This window comes from Trichechus manatus, unplaced genomic scaffold, assembly GCF_000243295.1.
Source record: "Trichechus manatus latirostris isolate Lorelei unplaced genomic scaffold, TriManLat1.0 scaffold00289, whole genome shotgun sequence".
NCBI lineage: Eukaryota > Metazoa > Chordata > Mammalia > Sirenia > Trichechidae > Trichechus > Trichechus manatus.
This window is the reverse complement of record NW_004444225.1, coordinates 1,440,134-1,458,199: the sequence shown is the minus strand read 5'-3', so window position 1 is coordinate 1,458,199 and position 18,066 is coordinate 1,440,134. Positions and strand designations below refer to the sequence as shown.

Genomic DNA, 18,066 nt, shown 5'->3' with positions numbered 1-18,066 from the left:
GAAGAATTTTGCCAAATATTTTCTTCACCAATCTCATGAGAGAGGACATGCTGAAAAACTGATGAAGCTGCAGAACCAACAAGGTGGCTGAATCTTCCTTTAGGTTCTCAAGAAACCAGACCAGAATGACTGGATGAGCAGGCTGAATGCAATGCGGCGTGCATCAGGTACACGACAAACAGTGCGAACCAGTCACTACTGGAACTGCACAAACTGGCCACTGATAAAAATGACTCATTTGCGTGACTTCACTGAGACTCATTACCGGAATATAAGCAGATAAAATCCATCAAAGATTTCGGTGCTTACATAGCCAACTCGTACAAGATTGTGCCCCTAGGAATCTGGCCTGGTAGAGTTATCTCTGTAACAAGTACACCCTGGGAGACAGTAATTAAGAGAGCTAAGCTTTAGCCTGGCTTCCCCATAGTCACAGGGGTGACTTCAGTGGTCACCTACACAGTATGTGCATGTTAGGTTTACCTTTTTTGTAAGTTGTATCAAAACATCCACTTAAGTCCCTTCATCTATACGATTCCTTGAAATAGTAATTTGGTTCCCTCCCAAAATAAATATAATTTAAAAATATATGTTATTTATGTTAACATGCAACAAGTTTGGAGCTGGTGGTACAGCAGAAGAGTTCGGCTACTAACCAAAATGTTGGCAATTGAATCCACCAGCCGCTGCTTGGAAACCCTATGGGGCAGTTCTCCTCTGTCCTCAAGGGTCGCAGTGAGTCGAAATCAACTTGACAACAGGGTTGGTTTTTGGGTTTTGTAATGGATTTATTATTTTTAAATAAATAAATGGCTTTAAAAGTTCTGTTTTAATTTCAAATACTGTAAGTAGTGGTAAAGATAACCCACATTAACAAAAGCTCCTTGGTTTCCTCAATAATTTTCAAGAAAGCAAAGGGGTCCTAAGACCAAAGTTTCAGAACCACTGACCTAGACTGCAGCTGGAACAAAGCTTAAATGTCTCTCTGAAACAGACTGGAAAGGGTATATTTCTGACCTGGGATATTTTTATTCTGAGGTTAACTGCTGAATTTGAAATTCAGTCTGAGGTTAAATGGGAAAGGGCAGCTTTATCTGCAGTCTTCTCTTCAGCGATCTGTAAGGAAGTAAATTTATACTGTGGGTTTTCCTTGATAACTCTGGGTCCTTCTCTTCTTCCCTCACCTCTTAAATGGGTCTAAGCCACTACTGAACACAGGGACCTGAAAGGGATAAGAGTGTATACTCTGAAATCAAATATAATTTATTCCTGACTCTCAAAAAAAATTAGAATACAAGAAATTCAGGATTTCTTATGTCATTGATTAGGAAGGCTGCAGCTCTGCAGTGTTTCCCTGACCTTAGTTTAGACCTCCAACTATACATGCACATAAATTATGCCTGTGAATCATACCTCTTATGCCTAACTCATTTAAATGCTTTCCAAGACTCAAGTTACTTGCTGCATGCTCTCCCCTGTCCTAGAGAACGAACCAGGAATGTAACAAATTACAAAGTCAACATGAAACATTATTGCAGTTTTAGTGCTTGACTTTGAGGTTCTGCTCAATTTTGTATTTATGATATGAAGTGAAGACAATTAAGATCATGAAGCAATGGTTTCTTTTAATTTCCACACTAACAATCCCCTTTCACAGCTTCTCAAGAGTACCGCCATGCCAATCGTCTTCCACATGTTGCTGGAAAAAGAATTTAGCATAGTGCACTTACCTCGCAGGCGGAGGGCGCAGCAGGCAAACAAAGGCAGTAGCCGTGCATTATTTGCATAAGAATACGGTATATTCTCAACAAAAAAATTTTTTAAATTATTAAAAATTACCAATTACTGTGAAGTAGAAAGTACTTTTACATTAAAGTTAGAAACCACTGAGCTATATTATACACAAAGTAAGCCACAGAAAGGATAAAAAGCACCATAAACTTAAAAAATATAGTAGAAAAACAGAATGATTAAGTCTAACCACTTTCTCAGAATCTAAAAGTTAAAGTATATTTGATCTGAGGTTTCACTTAAGAATCTCCCTAATGGACCAAAGCTGTTTTATTTTCATTCTATCACTGAAAAACACATCTTTAGCAATTCTGCAATTCATAGTTTGTATCTTAATTATTATAAAACAAATATCCCATCATTCCAATCCTTAAGTTTTCAAAAAATGGAACACTTTCCATATGGAATAAAGAGAAAAAAAATTACACTAGTGCAAGGAAGAGACACTTAACAAAAGATCAGAGTGCGTGTTTTAAAACATAGTTTACCTTTGTAATTGGTAATAAGCTTTGAGTATAAACAAGTATATATAGTTTTTCAAAGTATATCTGTCAAATGGTAGGTAAACAACATTACAACTATACACAGGGCACTTCTGTCTAATCTTGTAATAAGGTAAACTATTATTTGGCTAACAGGTGGTGCTTCTTTCATCTACAATAAAATTCTCACTCATTACTAGAAAAATTACACTATCCCTTCCCTATCGTTATAACCAAAATTATCATTAACAGTTAAAACTCGAAAAAGTACAAAGCATTTAATAATACCTTGTTCTGAAAAGTCTGAAGTTGTATGTCGTCGCTGTTGTTAGATGTCATCGAGTCGGTTCCGACTCATAGTGACCCTATCAGACAGAGTAGAACTGCCCCACAGGGTTTCCAAAGAGTGGCTGGTGGATCTGAACTGCTGATCTTTTAGTCAGCAGCCAAGCTCTTAACTGCTATGCCACCAGGGCTCCCAAAGTTGTGTAGGTGGTATAACTTTAAGAGCAAAAATTCTTTAATTATCCACACCTCTATTTGCTGGAATGGACTAATCACGTTCCTTGCTCCTTATTCTGTGTTGTTGTTAGGTGTTGTCAAATCAGCTCCCACTCATACTGCGACCTTATGTGTAACAGAACAAAACGTTGCCTGGTCCCGTGCCATCCCACAAGAGTTGCTATGTTTGAGCCCACTGCTGCATCCACTATGTCAATTCATCCCACTGAGGGTCTCCCTCTTTTCCGCTGACCCTCTACCAAGCATGACGTCTTTATCCCAAAACTGGTTTCTCCTGATACGTTCAAAGTAAACCAGACAAAGTCTTGTCATCATAGCTTCTAAGGAGCTATGGTGAAATGAGTTCCTTCCGGCCTTTTGCCTTGGTTCTTTGCAAAAACAGCTTTGAGAGGTTTTTACCCTATACACTGAGGAGTTACCTTTGCCCTAGTTTTCTACACCAGAGGGTTTGTTACTTTTGTCCAGGTTAACTGACATTTCCTGAGTAAGCTGTAAACAACTTGGTTTTGATACTTTTAGTCTGGTCCTGGGCTGCAGCCTGCCCTATGGTTGCCATGTACCTTGCAGGGATTGGTTGATAGACTACGCAAATGAGGTGAGTTGTGACACAGCCATACCTACTATGCAAATGCAGTTATCTATGGCCTATCAAAAGGGGATCAGTTTGTGCCCCCCCACCAGAGGCTGTGCCTTGAAATTGACAAGGAGTTGTGTTTGTGTATATATGTGCATATACATACGAGCACATGCACGCGTGCGCACACGCGCGCGCGCACACACACACACACACACAGCCAGCCTTACAAAAGTTTGGTCAGACAAAAAGCAGGAAGCAGCAGAAGAAAGAACAAAGGGGGAGAGGAGGCAAGCAACCTTCTAAAAGAGCTGTAACACTGGCCAAGTGCTGTGAACACTGAAGCCGGTGGCAACAGATGGCAGGGCCGAGAGGATCCTGTCCTGGGGGGAGGAGGGTAGAGAAGAGCCTGTCCTCAGGGGGCTGAGAGGAGGCCTGTCCTGAGAGGGAGACCTGCTCAGCCAAAAGGAGCTGAGAGAGCTGTCCTGTACTAAGGGAGCCTTTGTCTGCACGCTTCCTGTTCCTGATCTCAAGTTGTACCCTTTTACTTAATAAACCACTTAACTGTAAGTAGTCTGTGAGTTCTGTGTGGCCATTGCAATGGATTAACAAACCCAGAAGATAAGTAGAGAGTGCTGTGGGAGGGACAGCTAGTGTCAGAATTGGTAAAAGGTTGCAGAGTGGAGGTATGCCTGAACTCCACTTCCCAGGGATCAGCCTTGGGCTGATCTTGATTCGTATTATCCCCCGTGCAATTAGACAGGTATTGACACTACCACTACTCCCAGCATTTTACAGTTTTCTGGTTGTATTTCTTCTAAAATTGATTTATTCGTTCTTCTGCCAGTTCATGGTATATTCAATGATTTTTGCCAACACCACAATTTGAATGCATCAAGTCTTCTATGTTTTCCTCTTTTATTGTCCAGCTTTCGCACGCATATGAGGCGACTGAAAATGCCAATGCTCAGGTCAGGCGCACCTTAGTCATCAAAGTGACATCTTTGCTTTTTTAACACTTCAAAGACATCTTTTGCAGATGTGCCCAAGGCAGGATGTCCTTATTCTAAGCACTGACAAGGAATTAAAAGCTAAAATAACTGAATCAATTAAAAGACACAGGTACTTCAAGAAAACCATGAACTCCCTGCATGTCACTCATATCTTATGACTTTCTTTTAAGGGGAAAAAAAGGATTACCACTGTAACTTACTGAACTTACACCACAAAAGTTACTCTATTTAAATCTAACTGCCCATTCTTTATAGTAACAGTCAATACTTACTATTTAATGTATGTGCTGCATTGTTCTACGTGCTTGTGTCAGATTGTATTTTTCAAAGACTGCCATACTATATCCTCTTATTACAGTGTAACACTGACAATCCTCCATGAAGTGGGGTCTATGTTCCCTTACCTTGAATCGCAGCAGGCCTGTGACTACTACCACGAAGTGATACAGTCAGCTCCCAAGGGTAGGTCAAAAAAGGCAGCTTCTGCCTGGCTCTTTCCCTTGGGATGCACAGTTTGGGAGCCCTGAACTGACATGTAATAAATGTGGCTCCCCTTGAAACTGTCATGCTGAAGAGATTCTGTGAACAGAGTACACAGAGCTAGGAAGAGTTATCCAAGGAACCCCAGCTACTCCAGACCCCCACTGTTTTGAGTCTTCTCAGCCCAAGCTCCAGCCCCAGACATGCGACAGATACATGAGTGAACAAATACATGAGTCAGCGAGCCTTCTGATGGCTACAGTTCCCAGTCTTTAAGTGACTCCAGCTGACATCGAGTGGAGTAGAAATGAGCTGACCCTGAGGATCTCTGCCCAAACAGTAGATTCATGAGCAAAATAAATATTCTAAACCACCAAGTGTTTGAGATACACCATAGTAAGTGGAACAGTGCTTGATATGTATGAACTCATTTAATGCTTACAGCAATCGTATAAGGTAGGTATTATTAGCAAGTATCCTAAATTTACAGGTTGAGAAACTAAGGCACAAAAATTATGTGACTTACCCAAAGTCACACAACTAGTAATACAAAACAGTAATGCCAAACAATTTAATTTTCACATTACTATACATTCAAAAGCAAAATCTGAGTAAATTACTGATTTAATACTGAAATGCAGCCTATAATACACATCAAATAGCTGAGAGCAGTTAATCTAGCGTCCATAAAACACAACCAGAACTTTGGTTTCGTGCCTAACACCAAAAAAAAATAATAATTACAGATAACTATTGAACTTGATTCGTACAAGTTAATTAGCTTCGTTTTAAACAATTAATTCAAGGTCAATCACACAAAGCAACACAATCCTCAGGAAGAACTTTTCCCAAATTTAGCACTTAGGCCACTGATGAAGATATGAGCCTAACAATCTCAACATAAAATCCAATTCCAAATATTCATTCCAGGGACAAAGGGGTAGTCACTTAACTTTTTATTTATCAAGGACAAATACTAAGTCATAAAACTGGTCTTAAGCAGGGTTAAGGAACTTAGAGCACATCCAATTTCTCTAGGGTCCCCTGGTTTTGTTTTCTGACCTGCTATAGGTTTTTAGGTCTTTAAACTCAGAAACAGCTAAAAAAGAAAGTAAAGACAAGTGTCTATTTTACTATATATGCATTATATATGTTCAAGTCAAATTTCCCTAAGGCCTTTCCTACTCACCTAAGGTGTCAGGAATCCTGCTCCTTTATGAACCAGCTGCTTTAGACGGTGAAATCACCTATAAACCTCTCATTTAAAGTTAAGTTCACAAACCTAGCTAGTGCCTTGCGTGGAGTCAATTGCTCCTGTTTTCAGTGACAAATTTAAATAGTATTTTTAAGGCAAGTAAAACAAATGGCTTTGTCACACTGAGATTATCATAAAAAATTAATTGGGGGCCCACTAGAAATCATTAACCAAAACCAAGATATTATTATTACTATTATTACCGTAATTATAAGCTATTATCACTATAATTTAAAAAGCTAAAATGGATTTTTCTAATCAGGAAAAAGACTACTCTCTATCCCCACAATTATTTCTCTGAATAAAGACAAAAGATTTTTTCCCCAAGACCCAGCAGCATTCACTAAATTGGCCAAAAGGGACTTCATGCAATAATGATGAAATATAGTCTATGGAAAACAAGTAGGCTGCATTCTTAAAATCACTACTATGTACTGTGCATATTACTTTAAATTTGTTTCTCATTTTTAGTTTATTGCCCTTTAAGATTACTCCAACCGCTTTTTCACCTAGTTTAAGAGATCATCAAGCAATTATCTTCAAAAAGAATGTAAAAATAGAAATATTTTATTTCTATATAATCACACTATGAGGGTTTATATTTTACCTTCTTAAAAAGATTTCCAGAATAATGTCTATATGCAAAAATGGTATATAAAAAAATACCCATTTTCTATGGAAGTGCCCACATTTATTTGGAGGTTTTTTTGAAAATATTAGTGTTAAATCATGAAAACAATTTTTTTTTTAATTTAGAAATAAATTAGTAAGTGTTTTACAGACAAATACTAATACCCTTCTGAAGTCTCAGGGTTTTCCCTAATTGGTAACACATCACCTTTCTAGATACTCAAAATACAAATGAAAATCAGAAAGCAAGTCAGGGACTTAAAAATTGTTGACATTAAAGAGGCAAAATGCTAACAAAATACCTAGCTACTTCCCTAATCACAGAAGAGTTACAATAGTTAAAAGCTGATTTATAAAATTCATAGTCTTAAGAAAAATCTAAGCTATAAAGTTTTACCTCTTCCAGTATTACAAACGAAGATGAAGGCCCAGAAATGTAAAAAGAACTCTCAGCACAAGTTATTCTCCACAAAAGACACAGGCTGAAAATTAAAACACGTGCTTAAACATTTTAAAACCTCCCTGGTTACCATTATTATCCTGGTCATCTAGGCACCGTAACAGTTAAGACCACGTATGGAGCCAGGACTGCCTGTATTCACTTCTCACTAGCTGTGTGACCTTGGGCAAATTATAATCTCTGTGTTTTCTCGTATCACTGGGTTGTTGTGAGGATGCAATGAATTTAACTTCTGAAAATCCCTTCTATAAGATAAAGAAAGAGCCTCACAGATTCTTAAGGAGACTAGACAACAGTTTTGTCTTATAATAGCCTGTAAATTTATTTTGTTAAGAAACAAAGAATAAGTTGAGGAAGTATGCTTTTTTGAATTATTCGAATAATCACAACTTTTTTCAAATCACTGTTTCCAAATATGCTGTTAAAAAGGTTGAGGTGCCATCAACAGATGAATGGATAAACAAAACGTGGCCTATCCACACAATGGAATATTATTCAGTCATAAAGGGAAATGAAGTTCTGAGATATGCTATGACTTGGATGAACCCTGAAAACATTATGCTAAGTGAAATAAGTCAGGCACAAAAGGACAAATATTGATAATTCCACTTTTATGAAATATCCAGAATAGGCAAATGCACAGAGGCAGAAGTTTATTAGTAGTTACCAGGAGTGAGGGGTTATTGCTGATAAAGAGCTGAGTTTCTGTTTAGGGTGATAAAAAAGTTCTGGAAATGGACAGCAGTGATGGTAGCACAACACGGTAAATGTAATTAACGACACTGAATTGTACACTTAAAAACAGCGAAGTTTTTTCAAAAATTGGAAGAACGATATAAAGTAGAACTGGTTCTCTTTCTTGTTTCGTGCAGCCACACTAACGACAGGGAGAAAGAAAAGACATGCGCCAAGTCCTTCCACATTAGGTTGAACTTAACCAACTACTGAGTTACTGAGTATCAACAGTTTACTATGTGAAAGATAAATAAGACCCGATCTTCAATCTTAAGAATGTTACAGCCTAGAGAAGACGCTGTGGGTATTTTGATATCACTGTAAATATAAAATAGAAGTATGATTTTTGAATGCAGAACCTAACTTAAATACTCGTGAGATCCTAGATACAGCAATGCCATTCCTGCAATGTTCTGGGTTTGTCTAAGGGATAGAATAGATACATCCTTGTTCTGACTTCCATTTAGTGTAGTTGGCAAGTCTACAAAGCATCGTCATTTGTAAGCTCCAAATTATTTTGTTTAGTCAAAATCCCTCCATTTTAAAGAAAATCAATGTGAAGTCCAGGGAAATACAATGATTCGCCAAAATTCCTACAGGCAATCTCTAGTAAAGCCATGCCTAAAATATTGACTCCTTAAGCCCAGTGGCGTATTCCTTGCATCACAGTGCTACGAGTGAGAAATGTGAGGACACATGACTAGGCATTAAGCACAGCCCTGCAGACCCTTCACATGTGCCATCTCACTTAATCCTAACTAAAACAACTTGTGAGAAGTTAAACTATATTAACCCAAGTCCTTCTGACTCAAAGGTTTATGCTCCTTCACTACCCAATATTCCTTTAGTTATTTTAGGGATGGGTGTGTCTAAAGTAAGCTATTGTTCCAATTAAACCCTTAAGAAGAAACTTCTGACTCAGAAAAGTAACATAGTATTTTTCTTAAAGACCACTCAGGAAATTAGCTTTTCTTTACTTAATTAAGTTTCCCAAGCATTGTGACTTTTTCTCCCAAGCTCTGTCCCTAGCTCGTCTCTTTATTTCACACCTGAACTGCTCCTACTACCCCCTAATTGGTCTTACAGCTCCCAAACTTTCCTTCTTTACCTTTGCCACATATGATTAATCTTCCTATAACACGTAAGAGTTTTGTCATTCACCCAAAATATGTTTACTGTATCTAAAATGTCTTTCAAGCACTTTGCCAGATGCTGCAGATAAAGCAATGATCAAGATAAACATGGTTCTTATTCTCAAAGAGGTGACAATCTAGCAGAAGCGACAAACACTAAACCATTATCCAAATTGCAATAGGGGCAATGAAGAATGCAGATGGCTTGCAGTGTGTCTATCAAAGAATCAAGAATAGTTTGCCTGAGAAGATGTTCAAAGTGAGACCCAAACATGACTAGGAGTCACTTACAAAGAGAGGTGAAAAGAGGCAAGAAAATTTGATTTACAAACCTACGCTAAGAAAGATATGCATGCTTGTGTTGGCATAAAACGCCCCACTCTATCCATTAATTCTTAAGAAGTTCCTAGTTCCAGTTTGGATCCTCTGATCTAGGCAGAGACTCCTCAATATGCCATGCTCATTCCTGCCTACAGGCTTCACTTAGGCTTTCTAGAAACCAGTCTTCATCATTCACCTAATCCTCAAGTTGAGTCCCTTTCTCCCACCAAAACTTTATAGTCATTAACTACACATTACTCTCCAGTTATAACCTTAATGCACTGTGTCACAATTTACAGGAAAAAAAAAAAATCATCTTTTTAATCTTCTCTTTAAAAATTAAATACGGGGTGGGCACAATCACATTTCTTTCTTAACACTAAACAGCGCACAGTGCAAGTCATCAGTAAATGCTCAATAAATGATTTTTTAAACATCCAAGCATCCTCTCATCTCCTATCCAAGCCCCAAACTGTCCATTTACTTCTAAGGTTAATATAATTATGTGTTTCACAAATGCAAGCTATTAGTTATAAAAATGAACTTGACATGTGGTTAGATCACTGCAAATCCATCTACTGGAAAACATACTGCAAAGTTTTTACCAACAAAGAAATCAATAGCTTCACTTAACACATTAAAAAGTATTAAAAATAAAAGGTATTATGAGGATTTTTTAGGCCAACCATGAAACAGACATACATGTTCAAGAAAATTTATTTAAATGTAGATACAATTTAGTATAGCATATCCTTTTACAAGTTTCTGGAGCACTCATTTCTAGATACTTGCCACATACAACGATGGGTATAGTACATTCTGAAGTCCCTGGGTGGCCCACACAGTTAAGCACTTGACTACTAGCCGAAAGGTTGGCAGTTCAAATCCACACAGAAACACCTTTAAAGACAAGCATGGCAATCTGCTTCTGAAAGATCAGAGCCCTGAAAACCCTACGGAGCACAGTTCTACTCTGACACATGGGGTCGTTATGAGTTGGAATCGACCTGATGGCAACTAGTAACAACAACATATACTTTTTGGCATTCCAGATCTTATACTACTTCTTAACAATAATAGATTACTACTAGCTACTATCAATTTATTTGTTCAGTTTATCTGTCTCCCCCATGAGAATGGAAAGCCCAGTGAGGTCAGGGACTTTGTTTTATTTACCGCTGTATACCCAGCACCTACAACAGAACCTGGCACAGAGTGGGGGTCTATATACATCTGCAGAATAAACACCATCTCACAGTAAATGTTTACTATATCATGTCCCAACTAATCTACATGTAATTCCCATAACAATCTTACAGGATAGGAACTATTATTGTTCCCTTATGCAGATGACAGATGTGAAGTAGTAGATGTTAAATAACTTTCCCGAGGTCATCCAACTTAAGTGAGAGCCAAAATTCAAATCCATACATTTTGAACCAGATTCCACTTTTAACCACTATTCTCCCTATACTTTCTCCCTCCTTAACTTCAAAATTTGCATCTAGTTTTGGAAAAATGTTAAGCATTTTTATAGTAAATGCTTCTAAAAAATGGTTTAAAAAAAACCCTCTGGTGGTTATCCATTTCAGATTCTCCATGCTCATGTTCATTTTTTCCAAGTATGCTTTTATAGAAATTTACAATTTCAGAGTTGTCTAATCATCTAACAAATATTTATTATGTACCTCTGGATCTCCTCTAAATCAGGAGTTCTTAAGTTAGCTCGAACCCTTTGAGAATATGATAAAAGCTGCTGACATCTCAGAAAAATGCCCACATAAAATTTTGCACATGATTTCATGGGTCTTAGTGGAGTGCACCCAACAGATTAAAAGTCTCTCCTCTAAACACTTTAAAGTACTAAATTATAAAGAAAAATAAGAATTAGGTATGACAACTTTATCATTAACATTTCAAGTAAAGGCATACTGCTAAGCAAGTGCAACTACTAAAGGCCTAAAATGCAAGCAATCCATGTTGATTATATTTCCAAATTTATCCTTTTTTAACTGGCCAAGTTAAGGAAAAACTGGCCTTACACTCACCAACATCAAATCTAACGATCCGACCAAAGGCACCAATTCCTGGCCCTCAGTTTATAGTCTTATTTACATAAATTCTACTGCTGGTATTTCAGCTTAATGCTAATAAGCAACTGAGTACTCACCATAGCCAAGGTAGGGTGTTAGCTACTACAGAGATCTAAATAAGGGAAATTGTCCCTGCCCTCAAAAAAACCATTCTACATCAGGAAAGATGAAGCAAGCAACCAAGTAACACAGATACTTCAAAATAGTTCCCAGGGCTCTTTAACAGGCATTATTTCACTCAGACCTTAGGATACCCTCATGGTAATACCTAACCCTGTTCTGCAGTTGAGGAACTAAGGCTCAAAGATATTACTCAGAATCATACTGTAGGTAGCAACGCTAAAATCTGCATTGGATCCTTTGCTCCAGATTATACACAGGCTCTTTACACAGCGATATTCTACTTCCCTCAGCCTACAGAAATAGGGCCATAAAAATAATACAAAGAAAGAAATAAAAATATGGGAATTAAAAGGAAAAAGAAATTAAAATCAGGAAAGAATTCATGGTGGCATTTTGACGGGCTCTGAAGGTTTATCTCAGTCAACAAAAACTTGAAGCAACTACCATGAATCAGACAGTATAAGTAAAAAGAAAAATAGGAAAATTTTATCTGCTAAACAGATGTATGAAGAAAACATGAGCAGGTATGTTTAGGTCTTAAAAGGGCACTGTTCGCCTCCTCCTTGCTTTCTCTTTTGAATCAGTCACTCTAGGAAAAACGAGCTGCCATATCTTGAGCACACGCAAGCAGCACTAAGGAGATGTCCACCTGGTGAGTAACTGAGGCCTCCCGCCAAGAGCTATGTCAGTGAACCATCTTGGAATTAACTCCAGCCTCAGTTAAGCCTTCAGATGACCGTGGGGTTAGCCAACATCTTCACAGCAACCTTATTACACCCTGAGCCAGAACTACCATGCCTTTTTGACTCTCAGAAACTGTGTGAGATAATAAATATTGTTTTAAGACCCTAACTTTTGGAAAAATCTGCTATACAACAATAAATACAAAAGACAAAGTGTGAAATCTCTAAACGCTTCCACTAGAGTTGATGAAGTTTTGTGCAAGCAGCTATAACAAAATCCACATCTGGGAATTGGAAGTCTAATAGCAATATGCAAGACGGATGGAATGAGAAGTATTTTGTATTTTTATCTCCCGCAATACCCTCTTAAAGGGTCTTGTAACATAGTGAACACCCAGTTTGGTAGCAAACTGGCCTATATACAGGATTTCCCAACTGATCCAACAGAGTAGTCTTAATGTTTCTTAAAAGTAAAACAGACCCTCAGAATCTCTCCATATAAATTCAATTCTGAAATCTATATTTTTTTTTTATTATTTCACTGTTTTGTTTTTAGCAAAGCCATAATCTTCCTTAACTGAGTTACAATATGTTATGAAAACTGAGACCTATTTAAGAAGCTCTTTTTTCTGAATTTAATCAAAATGAAAGAGTAACAGAGGGATTCTGGAGAGACTATGGATAGCTGCTTCAGAGTACCTAGTACAGTTCTGTTATGAAGTATTTGCAAAGTATTACTTTACATAAAACTATTTTATTGTCTCAACAATAAAGATCCTTAATAAACCTTAACAATAACCTCAATATGCAGCTTTCTAGTAATAATCTGATTTAAAAGTTTAGCCTCTATAGTAGAAAAAGATCTTCCCAATCATACTACTAAGAAGCAATAAAAGCCTGCTTTTCTAGTTTCAAAGCAACCTTAGTTATATATCAAAGTTCCCAACCCGTACGGCCAGGAGTCCAAACCTTGGCATGCACAAAACAGTAAGAGCCTTCTGGCCTTTGATGACCATTAACTTACTATAAACTGACACCATTTCCGCACACATATGCTTTTCACTTGACATCTGAATTTATCCCAAAAGGCTGTTAATAAGTGGTTGAAAGTGATCTTAGCTTTTACAAATAAATTATGGCTTATATTCTAGTTGGAGGAAAAAAACAACATAACGTAAAATGTTGTTGCTGTTAGTTGCCATCAGGTCAATTTCAACTCATAGTGACCCCATGTGTGCAGAGCAGAACTGCTCCATAGGGTTTTCAGGGCTGTGACCTTCTGGAAGCAGATTACCAGGCCTGTATTTTGAGGTGCATCTGCATGAGTTAGAAAAGTCAACCTTTCACTCAGTAGTCAACTTCTTAAATTAAGCAACTGCACCACCCAGGGACTCATTATATAAAAAGAGATAAATAACCACAAAAAGAGAGGCTGTTATTATCAACTCACCTATACATATAAGAAACTAAAGGTTCTTTTGTGCATAATCTGATTTAACAGCTAGAACTAATTTGTAAACTAAAAAAATGTTATAGGCACTTTAAATTCTAAACCTACTTAAATGCTAACTCAGCCTCTGAAATCGCGTAAAAGAAAAGGTAACTTTTTAAAATGTAAGCTTAAGTTCAAAGTTTAGGAAAAAAAAAAATTAGTTTTAATTGCCTAATATTATTCCCCTAGAGAAAATTCTACTACCTTTATAACCAAAGTAAAAGTAAAATTACATATCAACTTTAAGATTTTCTAAATTTACACAAGTAAACACATTTATAGACTTAAGATGGTTTTGATAAACTCTCTCCTGGGGAAAATAACTTTTTTTGTACCAAGTGTCATTTAACAGTTTGATAAATTACTCACTTTTCACCACACAACAGTTCCAATACATGCTTATAAAAGACTCAAAATGAAAATACTACCTTAGGTCATAATCTCTAATATCTAAGTCTCTTAATTCTTTTTTTAAAAGAGAGAATTAAATTTAGAAACATTTAAGAGATTTCAACAAGTTCTAAAGCATTTCAGAGACAAGTACGATCTTATTTCAATGTGATAAAAAACTGAATAGGTATTCTAATAGAAACACAGACTAAGTTCTGACATTTTAACAGTAATGCCTAAATATTTTTAAAAGCACTTTAAAACCACAATATCCTTCCACCAGTTACAAAAGACTTCCTACCATGAAATCAACCTATAAAATTTCCATAGATTGGGGTAATCTACAGGATAATTTGTAAAAATTACACATCCTTTCCACATTTAAAATAACTGAAAAAAAATTTTTTGTAAACCCTCAAAGACAACAAGAATTAAGATTATTAAGACCACAAACCAGTTTCATTAGTAATGTAAGGATTTTCCATGCAAGTGATAAATCTATTACCCTGTAATAGTATGTAAAAATTATTACATTTTGCCGTGTCTAATGTTTAAGCATTTTTTAAAAAAAGCAAGTATCCTTAGTTATCTTTTTACCTTATATGGACTTGTGACACCAAATTTCACTCCTTACTCTAAAGTATGATGTCAAAATTAGTTATTCAAATGAATCTAATGAATATCAAATGAAGCCAAAACTCCATTCTCTGAAATATTGCTTGACCAACAATTCACTGTGTCCTGAATGGATGTAGTGGGCAAATACTAACACACACAACACACACACACAAAGAAAACAACAACCCTGACATATACAATTTGTTACTTAAGGCAAATTATTGTAACTCTTGTAAACTGGAAATAGCTGGCAACTTGGGAACCTTAAAGGAGCCCTGGTGGTACAGTGGTTAGGCGCCTGGCTGCTAACTGAAAGGTCAGTGGTTTGAACCCACCGGCCGCTCTTCGGTACAAAGATGTGGCAGTCTGCTTTATAAAGATTACAGCCTTGGAAACCCTATCGGGCAGTTCTACCCTGTCCTATAGGGTCGCTATGAGTCAGAAACAACTCCACAGCAATGGGTTTTTGGTTTTGGAAACCTTTGTTCAGATCCAGCTCCACCACTTCCAAACTAGACTGTTTTGATAAGGAACTCAACTTGCTTCTTCATAGTTAAATGGAAGTCAAAATAATATTTAAACTGCACCATAGCTGTGAGGATGAAATGATCAAGACATTTAAACTGTGCAGTGCCAGGCAAATGTGCGTGTGTGTGTACACTTAGAAAACACAAAGAACTATGGTAGATGCCGACTATATAAACTACCATGAACTTTCAAGTATCTGGTGGTATCAATAAAAGGGGAAGACATAAATGATAAAACATACTTCACTGTGCAGTTCACATCAATTTTTAATTTTCTTGAGAGTATTTTTCTTCCTGTCTATGCCTATAGCTTAGTACAATATATCTAAGGTTTGCACAGCCTATTTACCCCATCCACAATGTTTTCTTCACAAGACGTTAAAGTAAATGTCAAACAGAACCAAATGGTAGATTTTCAAAATGTTCAGGCCCTTCTATTCTTTGTAACATTAAAGACAAACTAAAGTGTTCATTTTTATCAGTCAGCCATCGGAATTCCTGTAGAACTTGTAGGATACTTAAACTTTTAAACCAAAATTAATCTTGATTGGTATAAATTCTAGCAGATGGTCAAAATAAATGCTAACATACTTAATCTGTATAATATGGGTGATGTGGTTCTCTTTTTTAAAAATTACCTTAAAATACGAAGTTTTCCAAAAGGATCAAAAGTAACGATTCTAACAACTGAAACATATACTACAATAACTTTCTAAAATGTCCTTATAATACTGGGCACATTTTTAATTACTCTCCACGTTATTCCCAGTAAGCTTTAAAAAGTGATAATGCCTTCACAGGCCTCTCCAATACATGACCTTAACAATTATCTAAAATCACAATTCTCACTCTGAAGCGTTACTATAAAGAGTTTAAAAAGCACAGTAATATGCAGTTCCTTCAAGACTGTATTTTCTTAGAAGTCTTTGATTTAGCAAAGATATTTAAAAGACCAATTCGTTATTCTTTTCTACAGTGACCTGGTCATAAAACAGGAAAGGTTATTTAAAAAAATCAGGCTGAAGACCACATTAATGACTACTAAAAGAGAATGTGGAAAGCATTCATTAAATTTAAAAGTACCGTCTTGTTTTCTTTTAAGTAGAAAAAAGTGATAGTTGGGGTCTCCTTCCTGGACAAGGAAGTTAAATCCAAGCGAGACCAGCCATGTTGGAAAACACTTGTCAATAATAGTTCTAACAAGTGTTCACGAACAAGGTTGGATGGAGCCAACCCTGTGTATCGAGGTATACATCAAGGTCTCCTGCTCCACCAGGAGGTCTGGGCCTGCTTTGGAGGCTGTTTGGGAGTTGGAGCTGTCCTTAGGTCTGTAAGAAGTGCAAAGCCGAGGGGAAAGAGGGCGGGGAAAGAAGAGTTGGGAAGTGAAGGGAAATGGTTTGAGAGTTAGAAGCCGCTATCCGCTGCGAGAGGGGCGCGGCGGCGGAGAGCGATCTCCGAGTTGAAAGCCTAGAACAGGGGCCAAAGGTTCGGAAAGCAGGGGATCTCATCAAAAAGTCCCCTGGGTCCCCTCTGAGGGGCCCGGGAACGCACGAGGAGGAAGGGAAGGGGAATCGCTTCAGTGCACCTACCTGTCCTCCGAGTCCATGCGGCTCAGGGGCTCCCCATCCGACGACATCTCCAAGCTGCCTCGCCGGCCTCCGGAGGTCGCGCTGCTTCCGCCTCCCCCGGTCCCGTAGCCCTCGTCCCCGCCGCTAGAGACGACGCTACTACTGCTGCTGCCGCCCCCGCCGCCGCCCTGGCTGCCCCGCGGTCCCTTGGGCTCCTCCAGGCCCTCCTTGCCGTCCCCGTCTCCGCTGCTGCTGCTGGCGGCGCCGGGGCTCAGCGAGCGCGTCTCGTCGCTGCTGCTCCCGCCGCTGCTGCCCACCAGGCTCTCGGCGCTACTCTCCTCCTCGCCACCGCCGCTGCTGCTGCTCTCATCCTCCTCCTCGTCCTCCTCGTCGTCCTCATCTTCCCCGGCCTGGCTAGCGCTCTCGGGGCTAGGCTCCGACATCGTCTCCGCCTCGCCGCCCCCCACTCCGCCGCCGCCGCCCCCACCAACGCCCCCGTTCAGCAGCAGCGCCGCCACAGCCTCGGCCTCCGCCTCTTCTTCTTCCTCTTCCTCCTCTTCCTCAGGGGGCTCAGCCCGGCCCCGTCCCGCCGGGCCACGGCTGCCGGGGGGCAGAGGGCTCAGGCGGGAGAGCTCCTCCAGGTCGGCCATATCGGTGATAGCGGAGGCCATGGCGGCGCCTACTCCTCCACCTCCTCCCCGCCGCCGCCGCCGCCGCCGCCTCCTCTTTCGACTCTCGCTCCTTCGCCCCCTCCCAAACGCCCAAAACTCCGCCGACGCCGCTGCAGAGCAGGAGGAGGGCCCGCGAGCTGCGTCAGCCTGCACACGCGCTACGGAGCCCGCGCGGGGACAGGCGCGCCACTGCTCGCACTCACGCGGAGACAGCTGCGCGCCTGCGCGGCGGCACGCGGTGGCGCCTCCCCGGGCCGCCGATCCCGCGCTGGCATCCGCGCCCCTGCCCCGCCCGGACCTCGCTGAGTGCTAGGAGTTTCCTCGGGACCTTCCCACGTTCTCCGGGGCCGCGCAGTGGGCGGGACGCGAGAGAACGAAAACCCGAGGGCTGGTCGGAGATTTTAACAACCCTCCAAGTTCTCACGATAAAGTCATTCATTCCGAGACTGTTTGGAAATTGCTCGCTGTGTACAGGCGCTGAGCCAGGGATAGAACAAGTCCCCGG

General features: G+C 39.4%; 1 protein-coding gene across 2 annotated transcripts in view; it reads right to left on the bottom strand.

Annotated features, from left to right (window-relative positions):
- The window catches only part of AEBP2 (AE binding protein 2), a 76,768-nt gene extending 59,138 nt beyond the window's left edge, over positions 1 to 17,630 (bottom strand). The window contains exon 1 of one of the 2 annotated variants that reach the window (XR_002822923.1): positions 16,912 to 17,630. Coding sequence is in view for 1 of the 2 variants with exons in the window: in XM_023725184.1 (XP_023580952.1) it covers positions 16,912 to 17,561 (650 nt within the window). In the remaining variant the exon portion in view is untranslated. The remainder of the gene's footprint in view (positions 1 to 16,911) is intronic. The other variant, XM_023725184.1, reaches the window with a different exon arrangement.
- Positions 17,631 to 18,066: the final 436 nt, after the last annotated feature.